Source organism: Hyperoodon ampullatus, assembly GCF_949752795.1.
Source record: "Hyperoodon ampullatus genome assembly, chromosome: 5".
NCBI lineage: Eukaryota > Metazoa > Chordata > Mammalia > Artiodactyla > Ziphiidae > Hyperoodon > Hyperoodon ampullatus.
The window spans coordinates 86,928,318-86,953,530 of record NC_136918.1 but is presented as its reverse complement, the minus strand read 5'-3'; the positions used below and the strand labels follow the sequence as shown (position 1 = coordinate 86,953,530).

Below are 25,213 nucleotides of genomic sequence, written 5' to 3'. Positions count from 1 at the left end.
GTTTATTTCAGGAGTAAAATCTTTGAGAAAGTGAGAGGGGATGGGATCAAGAGGCCATTTGGAATAGTGTCCTTGGAAAGTTGCAGGGGACCATTCACCAACTGTTAACAGTAGCAGACAAACTTGTATGGATCTCCTTAGGACATTAGATCTCATTAAGACAAGATAAGGGAATTCCATCTGATTGTTTTTATTTTCTCAGTGAAATGTGAGATGGGAATTCCTTGGTGGTCCAGTGGTTAGGACTCTGCACTTTCACTGCCGGGGCCCGGGGTTCAACTCCTGGTCAGGGAACTAAGATCCTGTAAGCCGCTCAGCGGGGCAAAAGAAAAAAAAAAAAAAAAAAAAAGAAAAGAAATGTGAGATAAGGTTATCATTAGAAATTGAGGGAAGGTACAAAATGATTGATGGGAGAAGAATTAAAGCAATAATTTGGAAAGTGGGAAAGTGAACATGGCTGGGCAGTAGAACCAGCCTGCACTGTGAGTACTGATTTGAGAACTGTGGTCGTGCCTTCAAAATGAGACTGGTTTTCTGCAGCACCGGCTTGGATGCAGGCACAGAGTTGGCAAACAGTTGAGTCAAGCAGGGTTAGTGTCACTTCTTCTGAACTATGCCTTGACCTTGTATGCTGGTGTAGTTTAATGGTTAAGAGCGTGGACTCTAGATCCAGACTGCCTGAGTCCAGATCCTGGTTCCACCCCCTCATTAATTATACAACCTCAGATAAGTTACCTAACCTCTCCACTCCTTGGTTTCTTCTTATGTAAAATGCAAATTATGAAGAGCGCTTATTTTATAGGGTGGTCACTTAGAATGGTGCCTGGTATAGAATAAGCAGGTTTCCAGATTTAGCAAATAAAAATACAGAATGAATGTTAACTAAGCTTATTGTGGTAATCATTTCATGATACATGCAAGTCAAATCATTATGCTATATACCTTAAATTATACAATGCTGCATGTCAATTATATCTCAGTAAAACCAGGAAAAAAGTTTTTAAATGCAGGATGCACAGTTAATTTGAATTTCAGATAAACAACAAATATGTTTTTAGTATAAGTATGTCCCATGTAATACTTATCTGGCACCCCCAAAGGTAAGCATTAAATATGTTTGTCAAATAATTAATAATTCTTGCATATGTTTCAAGGACACTAGAACTCCATTATATTACTGTACAGTTGTTTCTGTGCCTCTCTCCCTCATGATATGAGGGAACTTTCAGAAGGCAGGATCATGTCTTAATTATTCCTTTACCCCGTGAACCTCACACAACAGTAGCCATCGATAATTGTTTCATAAAGCACAGAAGATAAAACGTCAAGGCACTAATACATGGAATCCTAAGGTGCCTCCATCACTACTTTCTATCCTTCTTGCTGCTTGTCTCCTTAGAAGTTGCTATCAAAGATGTATTTCTAAGAAATGTTGAAGAGGAGTGGAGTTAACTCTCATCACTCCTTATAGCAACAGTACTCAGTTAGGCAGTCTCCTGGCCTGACCAAAGATCTGATACCACTTATGAATTAGAGATAACAATCGACATAAAAGTATAGGTGAAAGAATACTTTTTTGGTGAATGGAATTGAAATTTGTGACAAACTCATAATGAAGGAAATCTTGCTTTGCAATAGATCAATAAAATATTTTATAAGAGTAGAAAATATATAATTAGGGGATGTAATTGTCACATTATTGTAACGTTCGCAGGTACTTGTCTCGCATTTTTCTCTTCTTCCTTATTAGCCAAGTCCCAATTTCACTCAGGGTGGCAAGGTGACCATCTAAAAACAGTCACTTTCCCAGACTTCCATGCAGCCACACAGCATAGTTGTAGATAATGAAATGTAAGCAAAAGTCTAGTGGACTGTGCTGCCATCATATTCAAAATTTTAAAACGACAAACACGGCTGGAAAACCCCTTAGCCCTTTGCCCTTCTACCTTTAATTCTCCTCCCCTTTGACCTTCTGAAACGTGATTGTCATAGATAACAGATACAATAAGTAGACATATAAAACATATTAAGATGATATAAAAACAAACTCACATTCATTCATCAAAATTCACACCTTCCGTAGTAGTTAATAGCTGAAGTCTTACCATAGAGTAAGGAATTAAGAAAGTGATGGAAAAGAATACCTATAATTAGATTAGGGTTGAGATAAAAATTTATTACATTATTACTTACCAAAGAAACCCAGAACTTCCCTGGCCCAGAGTAAAATCCACAGAGGATGTGACAGGGGGTTAAAGGAATAAAGATTTCGGGTAATGGTTCCTCCTCTTCCTCCTCTTCCCCCTGGAGTTCCCTTTCTCCATCTTCTCCCATCTCTGCTTCTAGGCTTTTTCTCCTTTCTTCCTTTTCCTTCTCCTTCAACTCCTTTTGTTTCTTTCTCTTTGCAATTTCTATTAATCTCTTGTGCAAAAGAGATATTGGGATTAAAAAAACTGTAATTAATTCATTCATTCACACTATTATTAAAGAAAGTAGGAGGAAGATAGAGTCCTAGAAAAATTCACAGCTCTAATGTAACAAATAATGTCATTTAAAGATTATTATCAAGTTGGGAATATATTTTTATTGTTAAAATTTTCAAAACATTGGAATGACTTTCTGCATAACTCCTATTGATCCTGGTTTTACAGAAATTATTTTGCCTTTTTTTTCCTAATAGAGAAGTTAAATATAGCTTCTCTCAGAGCCTATCACTGTCAATCCATGAATTTGGTGGACTGAAATAGTCCACGGGGGAAGCTGTTTCTATCTTTAGCGGTACAGTGATTTAGGCCCTCAGCCTCTATCAACTGGCTATTGCAAAAGCCCCCTAGCACTGGCATCCCTACCTCCCATCTTTTACTTCTTTATTCCATTTACCTCTTAGAATTAACTTCCAAATTTATATGATCTCATCACATCAATCTCCTCCTTAAAAATTCAAAATGGATTCCAACGGCCCAAAAATTAAATTAAAACATCTTGGCTAATATTTAAGGGGTTCCATGTGGTGGTCACAGACTCCTGTCACACCGCTCCACAAATTGCATCCCTCTGCCTCATGGTCCATTCTTCATTTCTCAAAAACACCAAAACTCTTGCAACTCTGCCTTCCCTCAGGATGTTCTCCCAGCTTTTATTGCCTTCCTCCTCATTTTCAACCTGTCAAAATCCTTCCCATTCTTTAAATACTAAATATCACCTCCATGAAGTCATCCTTGACCTCCTCTCACCACTCTATGAGGATCATATATTCTTTCCTCTGTGTGCCCCTAAAATTCTTTTCTTTGCACTGTGATTTTAATATCTACTCATTACCACCTTCTAATACAATAAGCTGCTTTCTACCAAATAAGCTCCTTAAAGTCTATGTTTTATTCTTCTTCGTATTTTCCCAGCACTTAACACAGGATATTTTATATTCTAAGAAAGAAAAAAAATTAGAAGTCAATGCTTCAAGGGTATTTCATACCAGAATCTTAGATTTGATACTTGAGAAATGGAAACATTTTATACACATGTCTTTGATTTCATAGGAAACTACATCATGGTCCTCCTCCTCCTCCTTTATAGTTGGAAATGGAGCTTCAAGAACATAGCCATTCTCACAAATAATCAGTAAAGTACTTTCAGGCTAAAAAGAAAATTAAAACATATCGTTTACATTTAGGCAAATTTTTAGAAGCACAGTTCAAAACGATTTTAAACCAGGGAAACTATAATTGCTATGTATATTAGCCATTTTTAAAAGATACTTATTACCAGTAATAACGACTGTGAGGAACTTAGTCAATCTTATTAATCATTATACACAATTATTAGCACAATTATATCATTAATTAATAAGTGTTAAAATTAGATTTAGATTCATTTCCCTTACAGACACCATATTTTCTGAGCCAAAAATTTGGTTGTGAAATGTTAGCCCAAAGGGCAGAATATTAAAATTAGGACTGCCAAGGAAAATCTGCAGTATGTGAATGGCATATATCACCTCAGCCTCCTTTGATGGATCATCCTCTCTCTGCCTGAGTTCATTTAATGCGGATGGCTCCAAGATTTTTGTTCACTTCCCTTTTCTTCTTTCTCTCCATAAACATGCCCTGGGAAATCTTATAGCCAATGAAGACTTCATTACCACTCACAAGCAATTAGACTCCTGATTAATCTCTCTAGTCCAGTCCAAAATCATGTATTTAACTATGTGTGGGAAATCCCCATCTTGATAGTCTACAGAAACATTATTCAAAATGTTTATTCGAAATGTTTATTCATTCAGTTATTCTATTCTATACTTATTATACACCTATTATGTGTTCAGAATTTTGTAGAGGGCTAGAGGCAAAATTATAATAAGAAAAATAGGGATTATCTCTGCCATTATGAAGCTTACCTCCAATGGGAGAGCCTGTCATTTAACAAATTATATAAATAAATGTAAATTATAACCACAATAAGTGTTGAAAGGTACCGCAAGAGTAAGGAGGTTGTACAAGGCTTCCTGAGAAGGTGGTACCTAAGTCTCAAGGTGAAGGATGAGTAGAAGATATTTTTATAATGACTTAGGGGAGGGTTTGAGGGAGCATGCTATGTAAAGGACATACCATGTGCAAATATCCTGTGGCACATTTGGGCTTTTAAGAAAGTTGTGGCCTTGGTTGTATCACCTAGGTGAAGAGAACAGAGTGAGCAGAGAGACTGGGACAGAGCCTTTGGGAAACAACACTCAATGGCTGAGTGAGGGAGACTGAGAAGGAGTGACAAGATGTAAGAGAAGGAACAAGGAGAGCATAATGTCCCCCAAATCAAAGATGGTATTTCAAAGAGAAAGTGAGTGTCAACTAGGTCAACTGAGGCTAAGAGGGCAAGAAGATAAGAACTAAAACTGTTAAATGGATACCACCGGTATCTTTAGAAGAGCTGATCTGGTGGAATTATGAGACACGAGAAACTCGTAAGAATGTGTAAAGGAAGGAGTAGGTGTAAGGAAATGCAGTTCGTGGGAATAAACAATCCCCTTAAGAAAATTGGGAGGAGAAACATGGAGCAGTGACTGGAGGAGAACATGAAGTCAAGGAATTTATTTTTTATACATGAGAGTCTTGAATATATTTAAATACTAATGGAAATAATCCATTTAACAGGTAAGGTTAAATTTATATGACAGAAAAGAGAAAATAAATGTGTGAAATATTGAAAAAAGTGGGAGTAGAATCCAAAGGTCACAAGGGAGAATTGGCCTCAAGTAGGAAGGCATACAGCACCTCTATTGTAAAAAAAAAAAAAAAAAAAAAAAAAAAAAAAAAAAAAAGGGAAGAGGAGCAGGTACATGAAGAGGTAACAGGATTTTACATTCGGTAGTGGGAAGGTAAAGGAGTTCCTGGCAGAGGGCTCCTACTTTATGAAATAAGTGATGCTGAGAATGAGAGTGAGCGAGCTAGTGGGAGGCTTGAAGCTTTGAGGAGAGGGGGAGTTTTTAAGTGTTCATTGTGGGTGAAAGAGAGTTGATAAGAACAATGTCATAGGATTGCTAAGCCATACCATGAATTGTGTTGAGGCCATTTGAGTCACTAAAATATGGAGAAGCTAATCTTCTCTGATGTATGACTATCTCCAGCTGCCCTTGGTAATCACTGTAGGCAAATATAAAGCAGTTGGGGGCATTCAGGGATGGATTTTTGCCAGAAGTGTATGAAAAAAAGAGAAGGGAGCTCAATGCATTGAAAGAGTGCTATTGAACCCTACTGAAAAGAATCATGATATTTAAGCTGGATATAGGGGGAACTTAAGACAAGAGTGGACTAATGAGTGAGGGAAAGCAAATGGTGAATGAACAAGGGGTGCCTGTGACTTCAGAGAACAAGTAGAGCAAAAGTAGCTAAGTTAACAGGCTGGATAGGAGAGAGGTTGAGGTTAGAATGTGAGATATCTGAATAGTAGACTTTTAAAGTTGAGTTCTTACAAGACATTGTAGTCTGAATCATGTCCCCCCAAATTCTTATGCAGAAGTCCTAACCCCCAGTATGTCAGAATGTGACTGTATTTGGAGATGGGGCCTTTAAGCAGGTAATTATGTTACAATACAGTTGTTAGGGTGGGTCCTAATCCAATAGGACTGGTGTCCTTATAAGAAGGGGAGATTAGGACAGAGGGACAATCATGTGAGGACACAGTGAGAAGGTGGCCACCTGCAAGCCAAGGAGAGAGGTCTCAGAAGAAATCAAACCTGTCAGCACCTTGATCTTAAACTTCTAGCCTAAAGAACTGTGAGAAAATAAATTCCTGTTCTTTAAGCCACCCAGACTGTGGTATTTTGTTATGGAAGTCCTAGTAAACTAATAAACTGGTGGTAATAGTGCCCAGTGGGTGGCTGTGAACGTGTGTTGATAAACTGTAAAGGTCATGGGAAATGAAGAGGTCAAGAAGCTCAAAGGCTGATGTGATTTGATTGACTAGGCACATGGTGTTAATATCATTCAGTATAATTGTTTACACTCTGGATAAAGAGAAAGATAACCATATTCTCAAAATTTTAATAAAGGGGCAGGCTTGACCAGGTGGTCAGAAGATAACAGCAATATAAAAAGACAGAAGGTGATATAGCCAAGTTACAAGAGCCTCAGAGGAGCTGTGTTTCTATTTTATGAGTCAAGTCATAAAAGTAATAAATATTGCCACAAATGAAATAAAAGTTAACTATTATACTTCTCTCCCTGACCCCAAACAGATATAACGAATGCTAAGAAGTTGATGTGTATCCTTTCACACTTTTCTCCTCGGAATAGAATTTTTTCGAATACGGAAAAGGGTACTCATTCATTCATTCAGTGAAGATATGGTCAATCCATATCCATGAAGATAAAATAACCAGACACATTAGAAATAAGACATTAGAAGTGAGAGTCAACAAAACAAATACCAAAAAAATCTATAAAGACTTCAGATGTTGAAATTATCAGACTCAGTCCAAAAAACAATTATGCTTACTATATTTAAAGGAATATAGAAGTATCCACAGGGAACAAAAAAATATAAAACTAACAAAACAAATATGAAAAACAACTAAATAAAACTTCAAGAACTAAAAAAAACAGAAGTTGAAAATAAGATCACAAAGGATGGCTTTAACACCAGATAACTGAAGAGATTACTAGTCAGTAGAAAATATGAGAAGAAATCTGTAAAATACAGCCTGGAGAGATTTTTTTTTTAAGCTAGAAAATATGGAAGATCTGTCATTTATATGACAGAAAAAACCAGTGTGAAATTTTGGAAAAAGTAGGAGACAGAGAAAGTTAAACAAAATGAGAGGACAGAGGAATTTGTTACAAACAAAAGAACAAGGGAAAAAACTCTTAAAAAAAACAATTAATGAAACAGAAAAAATTTACCAGATAAAGAGCTCAAAGCATTAGTAATAAGTATGCTAACTGAATTTGAAAAAAGAATAGATGAACACATGAGAATTTTAACAAAAACTAGAAAAATATAATAATTCAGAGTTGAAGAATACAGTAACAAATGAAAAACACACTAGAAGGAATTAGAGCAAACTAAGTGATACAGAAGAAAGCATAAGTGATCTTGAAGGTAGAATAATGGAAATCACCCAATCAGAATAGCAAAAAGAAAAACAAATTTTAAAAATGAGGATAGTTTAAGGGACCTCTGGGACACCATCAAGCATACTAACATTCCCATTATAGAGATCCCAGAAGGAGAAGAGAAAGAGAGAAAGGGGTTGAAAATCTATCTGATGAAATTATGGCTGAAAACTTCCCAAACCTGCAGAAGGAAATAGATATCCAGGTACAGGAAGCACAGAGATTCCCAAACAGGATGAACCACAAGTGAAGAAACTAAAAGAACACAGAAGAACTACAAAAACAGCCAGAAAACAAGTAACAAAATAGCAATAAGTACATGCCTATAAATAATTACTTTAAATGTCAATGGACCAAATACTTCAACAAAGAATTATGGGTGGCTCATTGGATTTAAAAAAAAAAAAGACCCATCCATATGCTGCTTACAAAAGACTCACTTCAAAGCTAAAGACACACAGAGACTGAAAATGAGGGGAGGGAAAAATATATTTCATGCAAATGGAAATGACAAGAAAGCTGGGGTAGCAATACTCATATAGGACAAAGTAGACCTTAAAACAAATTTTATACAAAAGACAAAGAAGGGCATTATGCAGTGATAAAGGGATCAATACAAGAAAATAATATAACATTCATTAACATATATGCATCTGGGACTTCCCTGGTGGTCCAGCAGCTTAGGCTCTGCACTCCCAATCTAGGGGGCCCAGGTTCAATCCCTGCTCAGAGAACCAGATCCCACATGCCACAGTGAAGTTCCTGCAGGCCGCAACTAAAGATCCTGCATGCTGCAACTAAGACCTGGCACAGGCAAATAAATAAATAAATATTTTAAAAATGTTTTTAAAAAACATATGCACCTAATATAGGAGCACCTAAACATATAAGGCAAATATTAACAGACATGAAGGAAAAAGTTGACAATAATAAAATAATAGTAGGGGAACTTTAACACCCCACTAATGTCAATGGACAGATCATCCAGACAGAAAATCAATAAGGAAGTGGTGGTTCTTAATGACACATTAGACCAGTTGGACTTAATAGATAACTATAGAACATTCCATCCCCAAACTGCAGAATACATATTATTCTCAAGTGCACATGGCACTTTCTCTAGAACAGAACACATGCTAGGCCACAAAACAAGTCTCAACAAATTTAATAGAATAATAGAAATGATATCAAGCATTTTTTCCAACAACATGGTATGAAATTAGAAGTCAATTACATGAAGAAAAATGGCAAAAACACAAATATGTGGAGACTAAACAACATACCACTGAAAAACCAAAGGGCCAATGAAGAAATCAAAGAGGAAATCAGCAAATATCATGAGACAAATGGAAATAAAAACACAACTTTCCAAAATCTATGGACACAGCAAAAGCAGTTCTAAGATGAAGTTTATAGTGATGCAGGCCTATTTTAAGAAACAAGAAAAATGTCAAGTAACCTAACCTACCACCTAAAGGAATTAGAAAAAGAAAACAAAGCCAAAAGAAATCAGCAGAAGAAAGGAAGTAAAGACCAGAGAGGAAATAGAGACCCCAAAAAATAGAAAACAGCAATGAAACCAAGAGCTGTTTTCTTTAACAAAACATGAACAAAATTGATTATCTTTTAGCCAGGATCATTTAGAAGAAAAGAGAGAGGACCCAAATAAACAAAATAAGAAATGAGAGAGGAGAAATTACAACTGACATCACAGAGACACAAAAAAATCACAACAAAATACTGAGAATGGTTATATGCCAACAAATTGGACGACCTAGAAGAAATGGATAAATTTCCAGAAACATACAATCTACAAAGACTGAATCAGAAAGAAATAGACAATTTGAACAGACCAATCACTAGCAGTGAAATTGAATTAGTAATCAAAAAATTCCCAGCAAACAAAAGTCTATGAATTCACAGGGGAATTCTACCAAATATATAAAAAGATCTAAGACCTATCCTTCTCAAACTGTTCCAAAAATTGAAGAGGGAACACTTCCAAATTCATTCTATGAGGCCACCATTACCCTGATACCAAAACCAAATATACTACAAAAAAAAGAAAATTACAGATCAATAGCAAAAATTCTCAACAAAATATTAGAAAACAAAATTCAGCAATATGTAGAAAAGATCATATATAAAAAGGATCATACATCATGATCAAGTGGGATTTATTCCAGAGATGCAAGGATGGTTCAATATCCACAAAAATCAATATGATACAGCACATTAACAAAATGAATGATAAAAATCACATTATCATCTCAATAGATGCAGAAAAAGCATTTCACGAATTTCAACATCCATTCATGATTTAAAAAATAAACTTATCAATGTTGGCATTGAGGGAACATACCTCAACATAAAAGAGGCCGTTTATGACAAATGCAGAGCTATCATCATACTCAATAGTGAAAAACTGAAAGCTTTTCCTCTAAAATCGGGAAAAAGACAAGGATGCCCACTCTCACCAATTCTATTAATATTTTTAACATAGTATTTGGAAGGCCTAGCCACAGCAATCAGGTAAGAAAAATAAGACAAATTGGAAGGGTAGAAGTAAAACTCACTTTTTACAGATGATATGATACTATATATAGAAAAATCCTGAAGTCTGTATTAGAATAAAGTTGCAAAATACAAGATTAATATACAGTCATACACTGTACACGTGGTATCAACTACAATCATGCATGATAAACTCACTGGAGAGTTGCTGTTTTATATCCCTTAACCAAGACACCCATGATAAAGGTCAGGACCCAAGGGTCAACATAGTTGGATATACTTCTGGTAGTCATCTTAGCCCTGGATGCCCTGGCCAACAACTAGTTCATCAATATTTTTATAAAATCTTGAGCCATTAACAATTGTCTGTCTGCCTGATACAGCCAATGGCAGCAACAACATTCCTTATCCAAGGAATATCTTGACTCATAGATACCCAAAATATAAATCAAGGTCACATGTCTCTACATGACTTCATCAGCTTATTCCCTTCAAGCATCCAGACATTGGAAATAATGTTAGAGAAACAATTTATTGGAATTTCCAATCAACCTTTCTTTACTTGATGTTAGAATATTTTTCCCCTGTAGAGGAGGAAAGAGTTTCTTTCTCCTGAGGTCTTCTGGGGTTTCTATTAGTCTAGAACTACATTATTCCAATTTTAATATTTGAAGATTTCCAAATCACTTGGGTGATCCAACACAGGGCCATAAGTGTGCATTTTAGAGCTATTTAACTTATGGTTCATCTTTATCTTAGTACATAGTTTTGGGGGATATAAGCTTTAGTTAGTGGTTGCCAAGGAGGAGAGGGAGTTGGATGGAGGGAGACTTAGAAAAAAATAGTGAATTAGAATGGATTCTTTAGCTGGTTCCTTGTTTAAACCTTAAAAGAAAGAAAAAAAAAAAGCTTAAGTTAGTGAAGGTTTGTCATAATTTCTTCCTTTGCTATGCCCTCATCTTGAACATGAGTCTCCATAGACTAAGGAGGACATCAAAAAGATAGCCAATTTTTGAGGCTCTTTTTTTTTTCTTTCTCTCTTTTTTTCCTTTTGATCAGAATACGCCTGCCCTCTTAGCAGAATCAGCTTTCGGTACTTGAAGTTTTCCCAGTATTTGTGCTACATCTCACACCACCAATAAGATGCCTTGGTTATTCTGTCAAACCTTTTATTTATCCTCATGAAAAGGTTGAATTGAGCCACCTAGTACTCCATGAGCTAATGCAGACCCTTACCCAATTGTATGTTCTATGCACACATTCTTAAGTAATCTTATTCAAGTGGAAGATGTTGGGTTCTTTTTTGTGATAAAATGACAAAATCATCGCTGTAATTGTAATAACTCAACCAGATATTTTTCATCCATCATGTGTGAGTATCACAGTAAGTCACTCTCATCACATTGTTAATTCTAAAATACCTGAAAATTCAATTTCATTATACTTCTCTATCCTTCATGAAGGTCTGTATCCTTGATGACTGAATGTAGTTTATGTTTTAGAGATGAAAGATGTTAGAGAAGCACTGTTTTGCAGTTTCTATTCTTCCTGTCTTTAATCTGTCTTACAAAATTCCTTCATGAAAAGCTGTATATCAACAACCGGTAAATTTATTTAAATTTTGAAGACTGATATTTATGTACAGTATGCATATGTATACAGAAACATGACATATATTATGTATATACACATATATGCATATATACATATATATGCATGCCATGTCATTTTTGCTAGGTAACTAGAAAACTTTAGAATCATCTAAAGAGAAAATGCTGTGGTTTTCTTACATATACATTTATTTATAGACTTCATCCCCAAAATGAATCAGAGCAGCAGAATATATGCCCTATAGGAATAAGGAGCTTTAATACTTCTCTACCACATTTTATAGATTTTATTTCCTTTTCTAATCAAGTGAAATTCTATAAAAGGAGACTCATTTTCTTTTGTATTACACCTTGATTAATCTTTTTATTTACAACGTGACTAGATAAATCAAGAGGATATTTTATGAAGGTCATCTAAATTCCACTAAGCAAATTAAATTAATTGACAAGGGTTGGCTGGGTATTTGTGAAGAACTCCATTGTTATTGTTAAGAACTAGACATTTATTCCTTATTAAATTAACAGATTCAATTGAGAAATCACAGTTAATGTAATAGTCACCCACTTGGTTATACTCTGTAATTACTCTATATGACAAAGTTACTAACATTGGAAAAACTACCAATAAGAACTAGCTAAATCAAAGCCCCTTCACTGTGGGGAGGAGAGCATTTTTTTCAAATTTTCAAGTAGTGCACTCAAAAAATACATTTATTAAGCTTTTATCACTTGAGTAATAATGCATTTTGGGGATGAACTGAAGTGTATCATTTCAATTTTCCAATTTGATAATTAGTAAACATACTCTCCCCATGATGAAAAATATTGAATATTTTAATTCTCATAACTTTAAGAATATAGCAACTATTAATCTTGTCATTCTTTTTGATTCATTAATCTCTCTCAAAACTTGAAAAAAATCAGTCTACCCTTGTCTTGTTATTCAAGAAATGATACAAGTTGGATGCTGATATTGAAAGGTTAGATAATGGATCCCAAATATTTTAGATACTAACAACATATCCTAAGTGATCTTCAGTAAAATACACTTCCTGAAATCAAATATTTTTAGGGAATAACTGCTTGCCACTTACTATGGACTAAATATTTGGGTTCCTCCAAAATCCATATGTTGAAACCCTATGTGGAGGTGGGGGCTTTGGGAGGTAATTAGATTTAGATGAGGTCCTTAGGGTGGAGCCCCCATTATGGGGCTAGTACTTTTATAAGATGAAGAGACCAGAGCTCTCTCTCTCTCCATGTGAGGAATCAGCAAGAAGGCAGTGATCTGGAAAGCAGGTAGAAGGCCCTCACTATGAATCTGACCATGCTGGCATCTGAGCATGCTGACCATGGGGCTGATCTCAGACTTCCAGCTTCCAGAACAGTGAGAAATAAATGTTTGTTGTTTAAGGCACCTAGTATATGGTATTCTGTTATAGCAGAATGCCAGACTGATAAAATAGTTATTTATAAACATCTTATTCGAGGCTAATTTGCAAACTTTTGTTCCTGATTGTCTGATGCTTTAGGTCTTGATTACCTAGAATCTATTTTACATGTATGAACATATCAATCACCCCAAAGTATGCTTAAACAGAGTGAATGTTTGCAAATATAAAATGACATTTTCTAAGAATTTAGACATATACTAGGATATGACAACAAATTTAATAAAAAGTTTGTTTCTGTGGTTGTCCTTGCAAATGTTGAAATGGAAGCAATTGTAAAAATAAATAAACTTTACAATAAACAGAAATAAAAAAGGCAAAAAAGATTAATATACAGAAATTTGTTGCTTTTCTATATACTAATAATGAACTACCAAAAGAAAAAGCAAGAAAACAGCCCTTTTTAAAATCACATGAAAAAGAATAAAATACCTAGGAATAAACTTAACCAAGGAGGTAGGCGATCTATACTTTGAAAACTATAAGACATTGATGAAGTTGAAGATACAAAGAAATGGAAAAATACCCCATGTTCATGAATTGGAAGAATTAATATTGTTAAAATGACTGTACTACCTAAGGCAATCTGCAGATTTAATGCAATGCCCATTAAAATACTGATGGCATTTTTCACAGAAATAAAACAAATAATCCTAAAATTTATATGGAACCATAAAAGACACTGAATAGCCAAAGCAATCCTGAAAAAAAAAGAACAAAGCTGGAGGTATCACACGCCCTGATTTCAGACTATACTACAAAGCTACAGTAATCAAAACAGTATGGTACTGGCACAAAAACAGACACATAGATCAATGGAACAGAATAGAGAGCCCAGAAATAAACCACACACTTAGGGGCAAAATTAATCTACAATAAGAGGCAAGAATATACAATGGGGAAAATAGTCCCTTCAATAAATGATGCTGGGAAAACTGGACAGCTATATGTTAGGGAATGAAACTAGAACATTTTCTCACACCATATACAAAAAATAAGCACAAAACGGATTATAGAGCTAAATGTAAGACCAGAAACCATTACACTCCTAGAAGAACACATAGGCAGAACACTCTTTGACCAAAACGATACAATATTTTTTTGGATCTGTTTCTTAAAACAAAGGAAACAAAAGCAAAAATAAGCAAATGGGACCTAATTAAACTTAATCTTTTGCACAGCAAAGTAAACCACTGACAAAAAGACAACCTACTAAACAAGAGAAAATATTAGCAAATGACATGACCCATAAGGGGTTAATATCCAAAATATATAAACAGCTCTTACAACTCGATATCCAAACAAACAACCAATTTAAAAAATGGTCAGAAGGCCTGAATAGACATTTTTTAAAAGAAGACATACAGATGGTCAACAGGCACATGAAAAGATGCTCAACATCACTAACCATCAGGGAACTGAAAATCAAAACCCACAATGAGGTATCATCCCACAACTGCCAGAATGGCTATCAACCCAAAGACCATAATTAATAAGTGTTGGGGAGTATGTGGAGAAAAGGGAACCCTGGTACACTGTTGGTAGGAATGTAAATTGATGAAGCTACTGTAAAAAAAACAGTATGAAGGTTACTAAAAAAACTAAAAATATTACTACCATATGATCTGGCAATTCTACTTCTGGGTATATATCCCCAACAAGACAAAACCCAAAAACACTAATTTGAAAAGATACGTGCACCCCAATGTTCATAGCAGCATTATTTACAACAGCTAAGACATGGCAACAACCTAACTGTCCATCAACAAATGAATGGATAAAGAAGATGTGGTATGTACACACACACACACACACACACACACACACACACACACATTGGAATATTACTCAACCATAAAAAATAATGAAATTTTGCATTTGCAACAACATGGATGGACCTGAACGGTATCATACTTAGTGAAATAAGTCAGACAAATACTGTATGTTATCACTTATATGTGGAATCTAAAAAATGAAACAAACTAGTGAATATAACAAAACAGAAACAGACTCACAGATATAGAGAACAAACTAGTGGCTACCAGTGGAGATGGAGGACAAGATACAGGTAGGGGATTAAGAGGTACGAACTACTATGTATAAAATAAACAAGCTACATGAATATATTGTACAGCATAGGGAATATAGCCAATAATTTATAATCAATTCAAGTAGAGTATAATCTATAAAAATATTGAATCACTATATTGTACACCTGAAACTAATATTGTAAATCAACTATACTTCAATAAAAATAAAGTTTAAATAATAAAAATAAAGGATTTCCCTGTAGCACAGTGGTCAAGAATTTGCCTGCCAATGTAGGGGACACAGGTTCGTTCCCTGGTCCAGGAAGATCCCACATGTTGCAGAGAACTAAGCCTGTGTGCCACAACTACTGAGCCTGCACTCTAGAGCTCGTGAGCCACAACTACTAAAGCCTGTGCACCCTACAGCCCGCATGCCGCAACTACTAAGCCCACGGACCGCAACTACTGAAGCCCATGAACTCTAGGGCCCATGTGCTGCAAGTACTGAGCCCGCGTGCCTAGAGTCCATGCTCCACAACAGGAGAAACCACTGCAATGAGAAGCCTGCGCACCACAACAAAGAGTAGCCCCTACTTGCCGCAACTAGAGAAACCCTGTGCACAGCAATGAAGACCCAATACAGCCAAAAAAAAAAAAAGATTAAAAATAAATAAACAATAAAATATCAATACTTCTAAATAGTCCATAGGTCAAGGAAATCAAAATGAAACTGAGAAAATATTTTCAAATGGATAATAAAAATACTACATTATCAAAACTTGTGGGATACATTAAAGCCTATAGCTTTATAAGGTACACATAAAGATACATATAAAGAAGAAGAATAAAATATAAATATCCGTTTCATGAAATTAGAAAACAAGAAAATAAACCTTAAGACAGTAAATGTAGGATTGTAATAAAAGAATATAACTTAATAAAATAAAAAACAAAATAAAAATCAATAAAGTGAAAAGTTCCTTGAAAACACTAATTGACAAACCTCTAGAAAGATTAAGCAAGAGGAAGGGGAAAAAATGACCAGTATAAAAAAATGAAAAGGAAACATCATTACAGATCCTGTGACATTAAGAATATTATGAAAATTACAGACAAAAATTTTGAAAATTCAAAGGAAATAAACAAGTTCCCTAGGGGGGGAAAATGTACTTACAAAAATTAAATCAAGAAGAACACATCTGATTGGAACCACAAGAGACCCTGAATAGCCAAAGCAATCTTGAGAAAGAAGTCAAAGCTGGAGGTATCACACTACCTGATTTCAAACTATACTGCAAAGCTATAGTAATCAAAACAATATGGTATTGGCATAAAAACAGTCATAGAGATCAATGGAACAGAATAGAGAACCCAAAAATAAATCCATGTATATATGGTAAATTAATTTATGACAAAGGAGCCAAGACTACACAAGGGGGTTAAGACAGTCTCTTCAATAAATGGTGCCGGGAAAACTGGACAGCCACAGGAAAAAGGGTGAATCTGGACTATTACCTTATACTGTGCACAAAAATTAACTCAAAACGAATTAAAGACTTGAATGTAAGACCTGAAACCATAAAACTCCTTGCAGAAAACATAGGCAGTAAGTTCCTTGACCTTGTCATTGGTCTTTGTGATGAGTTTTTGGATCTGACACCAAAAGCAAAGGCAACAAAAGCAAAACAAAAACAAAAACAAAGTGAGACTACATCAAACTAAAAAAGCTTTTGCACAGCAAAGAACTCAACAAAATGAAAGGCAACCTTATGAATAAGCAAAAATATTTGCAAATAATCTATCTGAAAAGGGATTAATATCCAAAATACATAAAGAACTCGTAAACTCATTAGCAAAAAAAAAAAAAGCACAAAGAATCCAATTAAAAAGGGGGCAGAAGATCTGAAGAGACATTTTTCCAAAGAAGACAGAGACAGACAACAAGTACATGAAGATATGCTCAACATCACTAATCATCAGGGAACTGCAAATCAAAACCACAATGAGATATCACCTCACACCTGTTAGAATAGCTATTATCAAAAAGACAAGAAATGTTGGCTAAGATGTAGAGAAAAGGGAACACTTGTGCACTGTTGGTGAGAACATAAATCAGTACAGCCATTATGGAAAACATTGTGGAGATTCTTCAAAAAATTAAAAATAGAACTACCACATGATCCAGCAATCCCACTTCAGGGTATTTATCTGAGAAAATGAAAACATTAACTCGAAAAGATACATGCACCCTCAAGTTTATCACAACATTCTTTACAATAGCCAAGATATGGAAACTATGTGTTCATTGAAGGGTGAATGGATAAAGAAAATATTCCATTGTGATTATATGTACACAATGGAATATTATTCAGCCACAAAAAAGAATGAAATCTTGTCATTTGCAACAATATGGATGGACCTTGAGGACATTATGCTAAGTGAAATAAGTCAGGAAAAGAAAGACAAATATTGCATGATATCAATTGTATTTGGAATCTTTAAAAAAGAAAAAAACATTAGGTACAGAAAACAGACTGGTGGTTGCCAGAGGCAGGGGCTGGGTGATGATAAAATGGAGGGGTTCAAAATGTACAAATTTCCAGTGATAAAATAAGTCATGGGAATGTAATGTACATGAGCATGATGACTATAGTTAATAATACCGTACTGCATATTTGACTGTTGCTCAGAGTAGATCTCAAAAGTTCTCATGTATGGTGACAGATGTTAACTAGACTTATTGTGGTGATCAGTTCACAGTGTATACAATTATCAAATCATGTTGTATATCTGAGACTTATTTATTTAATTATACTTTAAAATTTAAAAAGAAGAACTATAATCATTAAAGGCATTAAATTAATTTTTTAAAAAGCACCTCAAAAAGAAAAAAAACCCTATGCTCTGATGGCTCTACTACCAAGTCTGCCAAAAATTCAAAATTCTAATATATTACAAATTCTTCAAGAGAATAGAGAGAATATTTTACAACTCATCTTAGGAGATGAAAAAAACCTTAATAACAAACTTGATGATGAACTATGAAGACAGAAAATATTATCCAAATCTTTTTTATAAACATAGATGAAAAACACTAATGTTAGCAAACTGAATTCAATGACACATGAAAGTTTGCTAAATCAGCTAGTTCAAGACAACACAGAGAAACCAGTACAGCCACAGCTCTAAGAGCCAAGATAGCAAGAGAAGGGAAGTTAGGTGAGGTGAGCTGGGCATTCTCTGCACCTCTTTCTCCTAAGGGCATTGGTCAACTTACTGCATGGGACCTAGAAGCCAAACAGAATGCAGTGTTCTAGAGCTTTAGGCATTCTCTCAGAGATGAATAGACACAAGGTGAAGTTCAAAGTGACAAGAAAGTTAGGACCTGATGGCACATGATACCAGAGAAAAGGGAAATGCAGAAAAGGGAGCCTGACATTCTGCTGGGCCTTTGACTTTAAAACATTTGCACAACCCTAAGCTGCATGAGAACAGGAGTTGCTCATTTCATCCAAAAAGTCACATTATTGTTTACTCACTTTCATTTATGAAAGATACTACCACTGGGTATAAAATTGTGGGTTGGAAGTTATAGAACTATAAACTGCTAAAAGAAGACATCTACTGAAGAAATTCAATCCATTATTAAAAATCCTCCTACAAACAACAAATCAGGTCCAGAGAATAGAAAAGACCTTTTTAAAAAAAAAAAAAAAAAAAAAGTGGCCAGAAATACCTTGATTCCAAACCTGGCAAGGACATTACAAAAGGGGGAAATTATCACTCTGTTATGAATGTAGATGCAAAAATCCTTAATAAAATATTAGTAAATTATGTGTGTGTTAAAATATAGTGAGTTGATGTGTGCTAGGATGACAAGAAGGAGGTCACTTTAGGCGGAGAAGATTAAGTTTAAAGCTTAATGCATGAAACAAAGAGGAACAAGACAATATAGAGGAAGAGAGAGATTTAACAGATGTTTAGGGTGCATAACCAATGGGGGGGCTTGGTGAACCACCAAAGCAGGGTGGTTAGAGGTAGGGAAGAGATGGCTCTAAAGATTTTCTGGTTTAGGTAACAGGGAGAATGGTGTTCTCAGAAAAATGCAGGAGGAAAAAAAACATGTCTTAGAAAAACTCTAATGAATTTCATTTAGACACATCAAAATCAGCCCCAGAAATTCAGAAGATCACCAAGTTCCGTCAATTCTACCTATCTCTTATCCACACAGTCTTTCACACTTTGGTCACATCTTCTCTGGAACACAGCTGTCCAATAGATCTACCTGCCTCTCATTTGGCTCCCTTGTAACTTCTCCACACTGCTGCCTAAGTGATCATGGTAGTGGCCACTGAAGATGGAATGGTTCTGTGTGTGATGCAGTTTTATTGGAAACCAAAATAATGAGCAGAAGCTTAATGCAGTCAGGAAGCTAGGAGGTCTGACCAGTGAGCTGGTAGGGGCTAACTGCTATTGCTATTTGGACAACTGAAGTGTGCAGTATCAGTAACACATGTTAATTTACTTTTTCCCCTCAGATTCATTGTAATATAACTGACATAACATTGTGTAAGTTTAAGGTGCATAACGGGATGATTTGGTGCATGTATATATTGTGAGAGGAGAGTAATTTACATTAGTAATACCCAAATAATACTAGAAATATAAGTGCTAATTGGCACCACTGCCTGAAATGACTTTTGAATTATTTTTTATTTTTTTTGGGGGGGGGCGTGTCTTTTTTGCCTTGATTTTTGTTTTAGTTTCTTATTTTGAAGTAACTATTAATTCATAGGAAGCTGCAAAGATAGTACAAAGAGGTTTATACCTTTTGCCCAGTTTCTCCCATTGGTTACTTCTTCTGTAACAATATCAAAACTAGGAAATCAACATTAATATAATGTGTGTATAGTTCTATGTCATTTTATCACATGTGCAGATTCATGCAACCATCCACAATCAAAACATAAACTATCCCACCACTACAAAGATCTCCCTCAAGCTGCCCCTTTATAGTCACACCCACCCCCTTCCCACCCATCATTCCCAACCCCTGAAAAATGCTGGGTTTTTTAAAACTTTGTTATATAGGGAAATGATTGAAGGATGCACAAAGTATTATATGTTGTGATACAATAGCTCATGCTTTAACACACAGCATCCTTTGCAGCTCTCTTTCCTTCACCTACACAACTTGCACTCTCCTCCTCTCAACTAACTCACATCACATGTTAACTTCTCCCTTGCTTGATATTCCCTTTCTTGATATACATGCTCTATATTCACAGCACGTATTGTCTATACCACTGATATCACTGATAATTTAGTCACCCATTCCCTTGTGAAATCTTAAATAATTCTATCACAGATCAATATGACTTCTTAAACATGTGTATTTTTTTTCTCCTTCAGAAGATACTGTTATGTACTGCTTATTGAATCCATTGCCAGGGCCTAGCAAAGATGAAAACAATGAGTATTTGTTAATTAAAAAATATTTTTTCTAGGTACTACTATATTTTATAGCCATTTTCTTTAGAAGAGCTTAAAATAGATTACAGATGTTACCCCCCACCCCTCCAAAATCCTGATAGTACTTCTATGCAGTTCATCAGCATTATTATTATGCTGGAACCCTAGTACAGTACCTGGTTTAGACATTCAATCAATATTCAGGTGACTGAATTATCCTATGCTCAAAATTAGGGAAATTAGGGGCATTAAATAAGATTAGTAATCAATACTGAATCACCAATTGTTATTAGAAAAGAGGCAATGGAAGATTAGAAGAGAAAATGGAGCTGGAATGGGAGCAGAAGAGAAGTAAAGAGATTAGACATGAGGATAAGTACACTCAACACATTCTGACATGTTGTGTTTTGGGCTGAAGTCTCCATTGTTGAAGCAAAGTCTGATATAATAGATTAATTAGATTATGGAAGAAGGAGGAGGTAGTTGGAAGGGCTTGAAGCTCCTGAGTAATGCTCCACTAGTAAAGCAGAGCAGCTTCCCTGGCCCCTCACGGCAGGACCCAGGAGTGGAGCTAATAATTCCACCCACTATTCTCTATCTACCAGATCACTTCACTATGTAGTAACTGAGATTTAAACACGAAGACAAATAACTACTTACATGAGAGGCTGTAGACCAGGTTAACTGGCAAACAGGTCCAGGAGTAGTAATATAACCGATTGGCTTATAATCCCTTTCCACTTCAAAGAAGAATACAGTTTGATCTTTACTCTAAGAAAAAGAGAGATACCCAAATATATATTATTATGAAACATTGCATACAGTACAAAGAAGCATTTAACAGCTATATTACACTCACTGTATACGTATACCTACAATGATCATATCTCCCCAGGTTATTCTGGGAACATTCTTATTTCAAATATTTGCTTCATTTTCCCCATGAGAACACTTGACAAACCATGTTTTCTTGTATGTGTTTCTGAAAAGATGATCACCATACCTGTATATAAGATTCACAAAAAATTCCACAGTGCATATGCTCACCTATTTATGCATAAAGAATTTACATGTTTATTCTCTTCATTTAGGCCAATTCTATATAAGAACATACTTAGGTTATAAAACGTTGATTATACATAAAACATGTTGCATGATTCCCAGTTGAAAATTTCTATTCATTTAAAATAAGCATTACAACTCAATTTGTAAGAATATTTTAAAATGTCACGCACAGACTACACTGAAAGAATCTGAATACTAAGAAAACAAAACATGGATATATTCTCAGAAAGGAATATAAGCAAATTAGGCATCATTAAGTAGGAAGACTAATAAGGCAGGGTTAACCACAAAAATTCAATAGGAAACACAAGGAAATCTACTACTTACCCCTGTGGCTAGAACTTCTCCATCACGATCATAAGCTAAAGCAGTGACAGGAGAAGTATGAGGTTTGAAAACCTGTTTCAAACGAATATCTGCATCTGAAACTCTCTTCCGTCCCACAAAAACTGTAAGCCCTTTTGGATCATAAAGTTCAAGAATTCGAACAACTCCATCTTCAAATCCTGCAGTAATCTGTGCTCCCCCATTGCTTACCTTGGACAAAAAAGAAATGCGAGTTTTCTGAAATTAGTTGATTAAGAAAGCTGTACTACATAACAGATTTCTGTATTTTATTTAGACTTAAATTATTTAACTAAATAATTAACTAAAATAAATGCTAATCAATAATTCCTTATACTACTTTCTGGTAACTTCCATCTCTTCTATGACAGTTCCTTATCACTGCAGACCATGAGACAGGTAAACAATGACAATCCAAGCATTCAATGAGCAAAAGTTGGTGGAGTGTCTGTCTACTATGTGCCAGGTACCCATCACCAGCAACCCAAGTGTGAGCATAAACAGTCTCAACCTGTTTTCACAAATTTATGGTCGAGTGGGAGGACAGACATTAATCAACCACACAAATGAATATGGAATTATGAACTGAAATAAGTAAAAGGAAATAAACATTCTCTGAGAGCACACAGCAAAGAAAGTTGACCTAGTCTGCAGCTTAGAGGAGAAGTCTGGGCCAGAGATATAAATCTAGCAATGTCTTAATGTACTAAACCTGCTATCTCAGAAGGCATTCAGGAGAAGGGCAAGAGCCTTGGTATTCTTTAGAGAAGACTGATCATCCCTGAGGCCAGGCAATTATGAAAATCTTGGGAATAAGAAAACTATATTCCATTCAATTCCAACTGAATGTTTATGCAAACATTTAGTAAGTGTCTAAATGTACCAGTAACTGTAGAGGCACTGGAAGTACAAAGAAGAATAAGATATGGCATCGTCATGAAGAACAAACAGTCTGGTGGGAAAGACAGTCAATAAAGCAAGTCATCTTAGTACACTGTGATAAGTGCTATAAAAGAGGTATATACACAGTCCTTAAACAAAAACCACGAAGAAGTACGCAGCTCTATTTGAAGGTGGGGTCATGGAGGGCTATGGAGAGGAGATGATATCTGACCTGAGCTAAATTGTAAACAATGATGTGCAGTTTTCCAGAAAGGCAAGAGGGTATGAAGAAGGGGCAATTCAAGCATAATATCCATATGATCATTACTTGGATATAAGGTTAAAAAAGAAAACATTCTATGGACATTGTCCAAGCATCTGAAAAAATGATTCAATTACATAGGCTGTATTTTAAAGAATTTAGGTAAGAGTGTAAATAGATTAGGATAAAGAGTGATCCATGTTTGGTAATCTAAATACTCTGCCATTTCTACTTAATCCAGCCTCATCATTGTTCTGCTTCTATGCCCTGGCCTGAGTTCTCCTTCTGGTCTTGATCCCATCATGAAATTCCCCTCCATTCCAGCCACCTCCACATCTACTTTGGGCCTGGAACATTTTCTCTTTGACTTCAACCCAAAACAATAAGGATAAAATATTCCAAATATTCCCATGACATTTTAAAAACTTTGCTGCAAATTTTTTGCCATGCCTCTCATGGAGAGGTGGGGTTTAAGTCCCTCCCTCCTTGAATCTGGGAGCGGGGGGGCTTGTGACTGCTTCACCCAACTGAGTATGATACAAGTGACATTATGTGACTTCCAAGGCCAGGTCATAAAAGGACAGCAACTTCTGCCTTATTTGTTGGAACACTAGATCTTGGAGCCCTGAGCTTCCATAAAGAAGTGTGTGACTGCCCTGAGGCCACCATGCTGTGATAATGACCTCTCCATGTGGCATGGGCTTCAGGTAAGCACTGCTGTTCACATCCCAGCTTAGCCTAACCTTCAACCCAGGTGCCAGACCTGTAACAAAGAAGCCTTCAGATGACTCTAGGCCCCAACCATTCAAATCTCCCCAACTGAGGCCCCAGATACTGTGAAGCAGAGATAATCCATCCTTGTTGTCACCTGTCCGAATTCCCAAACCAGAGACTGTGAGCAAAATAAGATGATTGCCATTTTATGCCACTACATTTGGGGTAGTTTATTACACAGCAATAGACAACTAGAACAATGATCTCTAATTTTTTCTATAGCTCTTATCATTATCTAACATATCACATAAATTTACTTGTTTTTTGTCTGTCTCTGCCTCCTGTCTCCCACTTAGAGTGGGAGATTCATGAGGGCAAATATTTTTTTCTTTTTGTTCATTGCTATATTCCCAGAATCTAGTAAAAGGACTGGCACGTGGCAGACGTGCTGGAAATATATAGAATGAATGAATCAGAGTCAGACAGAGGACAGATACACAAAGTTCTGTCAGGTAATTACTTTTTAACATGGAACTATTTCTAAACTTTAGGTGGCATAACAATAGATTTTCATTAAAACAGAACCAAAACCACAATAGCAAAGTCATGATATGATTTCTATCACGTTCTGAGTGAACTAAATTTTCTGTTCTTCTCTAAAATCCAGAGTCAGAAAATATCTGTGTTTCTAAGAAATATACCATATTTACAAATAGATTCTAATAGAAATTCATTATAACAATAAACTTACCAATCGTGGTACCCAAGCAAGGGCAGTACCTCCTTGTTTGAATTTCATCTGAACCAAAGGAGTTTTGCTAGCAAAATCATAGAGTCTAACAGAGCCTACAGAAAGACAGTTTTAAAAGAAACAAGTTATTTATATATATATTTATTTATATGTAAATATCTTTAATAACTTTAACTCACTCCACATTTAAGCACTAAACAAGAAACATCATAAAAATTAAATCAACTGATAATCTAATGGCTTTTCTTTAGTTAAAAATTTACATGTATACCCTCAATCAGGTAATTTATAAACATGAATAATACTATGCCATTTTATATAAGGGACTTGAGCATCTGTGGATTTTGCTATCAGTGGAGTCCTGGAACAAATCCCCACACAGATACCAAGGGATGACTGTAGTAAAGAAACAACTGATGACTGACTGGTGGATAAATTTCACCTTGCACAGTCCACATAGATTCACTGTAAGTCAAGAAGGAAGAAAGGAGATGGAAAGAAAAGGAAAAGCAT

The 25,213-nt window shown here is 35.4% G+C and overlaps 1 protein-coding gene across 1 annotated transcript in view; it reads right to left on the bottom strand.

Moving 5' to 3' along the window:
• The window catches only part of CFAP44 (cilia and flagella associated protein 44), a gene marked incomplete at its 3' end in the record, with an annotated part of 119,728 nt that overhangs the window by 68,808 nt on the left and 25,707 nt on the right, over positions 1 to 25,213 (bottom strand). Inside the window, exons 12-16 of the mRNA XM_079705553.1 lie at positions 24,701 to 24,795; positions 22,074 to 22,283; positions 21,342 to 21,452; positions 3,473 to 3,634; positions 2,194 to 2,421 (exon numbers count right to left, since the gene is read on the bottom strand). Coding sequence (XP_079561679.1) covers positions 2,194 to 2,421; positions 3,473 to 3,634; positions 21,342 to 21,452; positions 22,074 to 22,283; positions 24,701 to 24,795 — 806 coding nt within the window. The remainder of the gene's footprint in view (positions 1 to 2,193; positions 2,422 to 3,472; positions 3,635 to 21,341; positions 21,453 to 22,073; positions 22,284 to 24,700; positions 24,796 to 25,213) is intronic.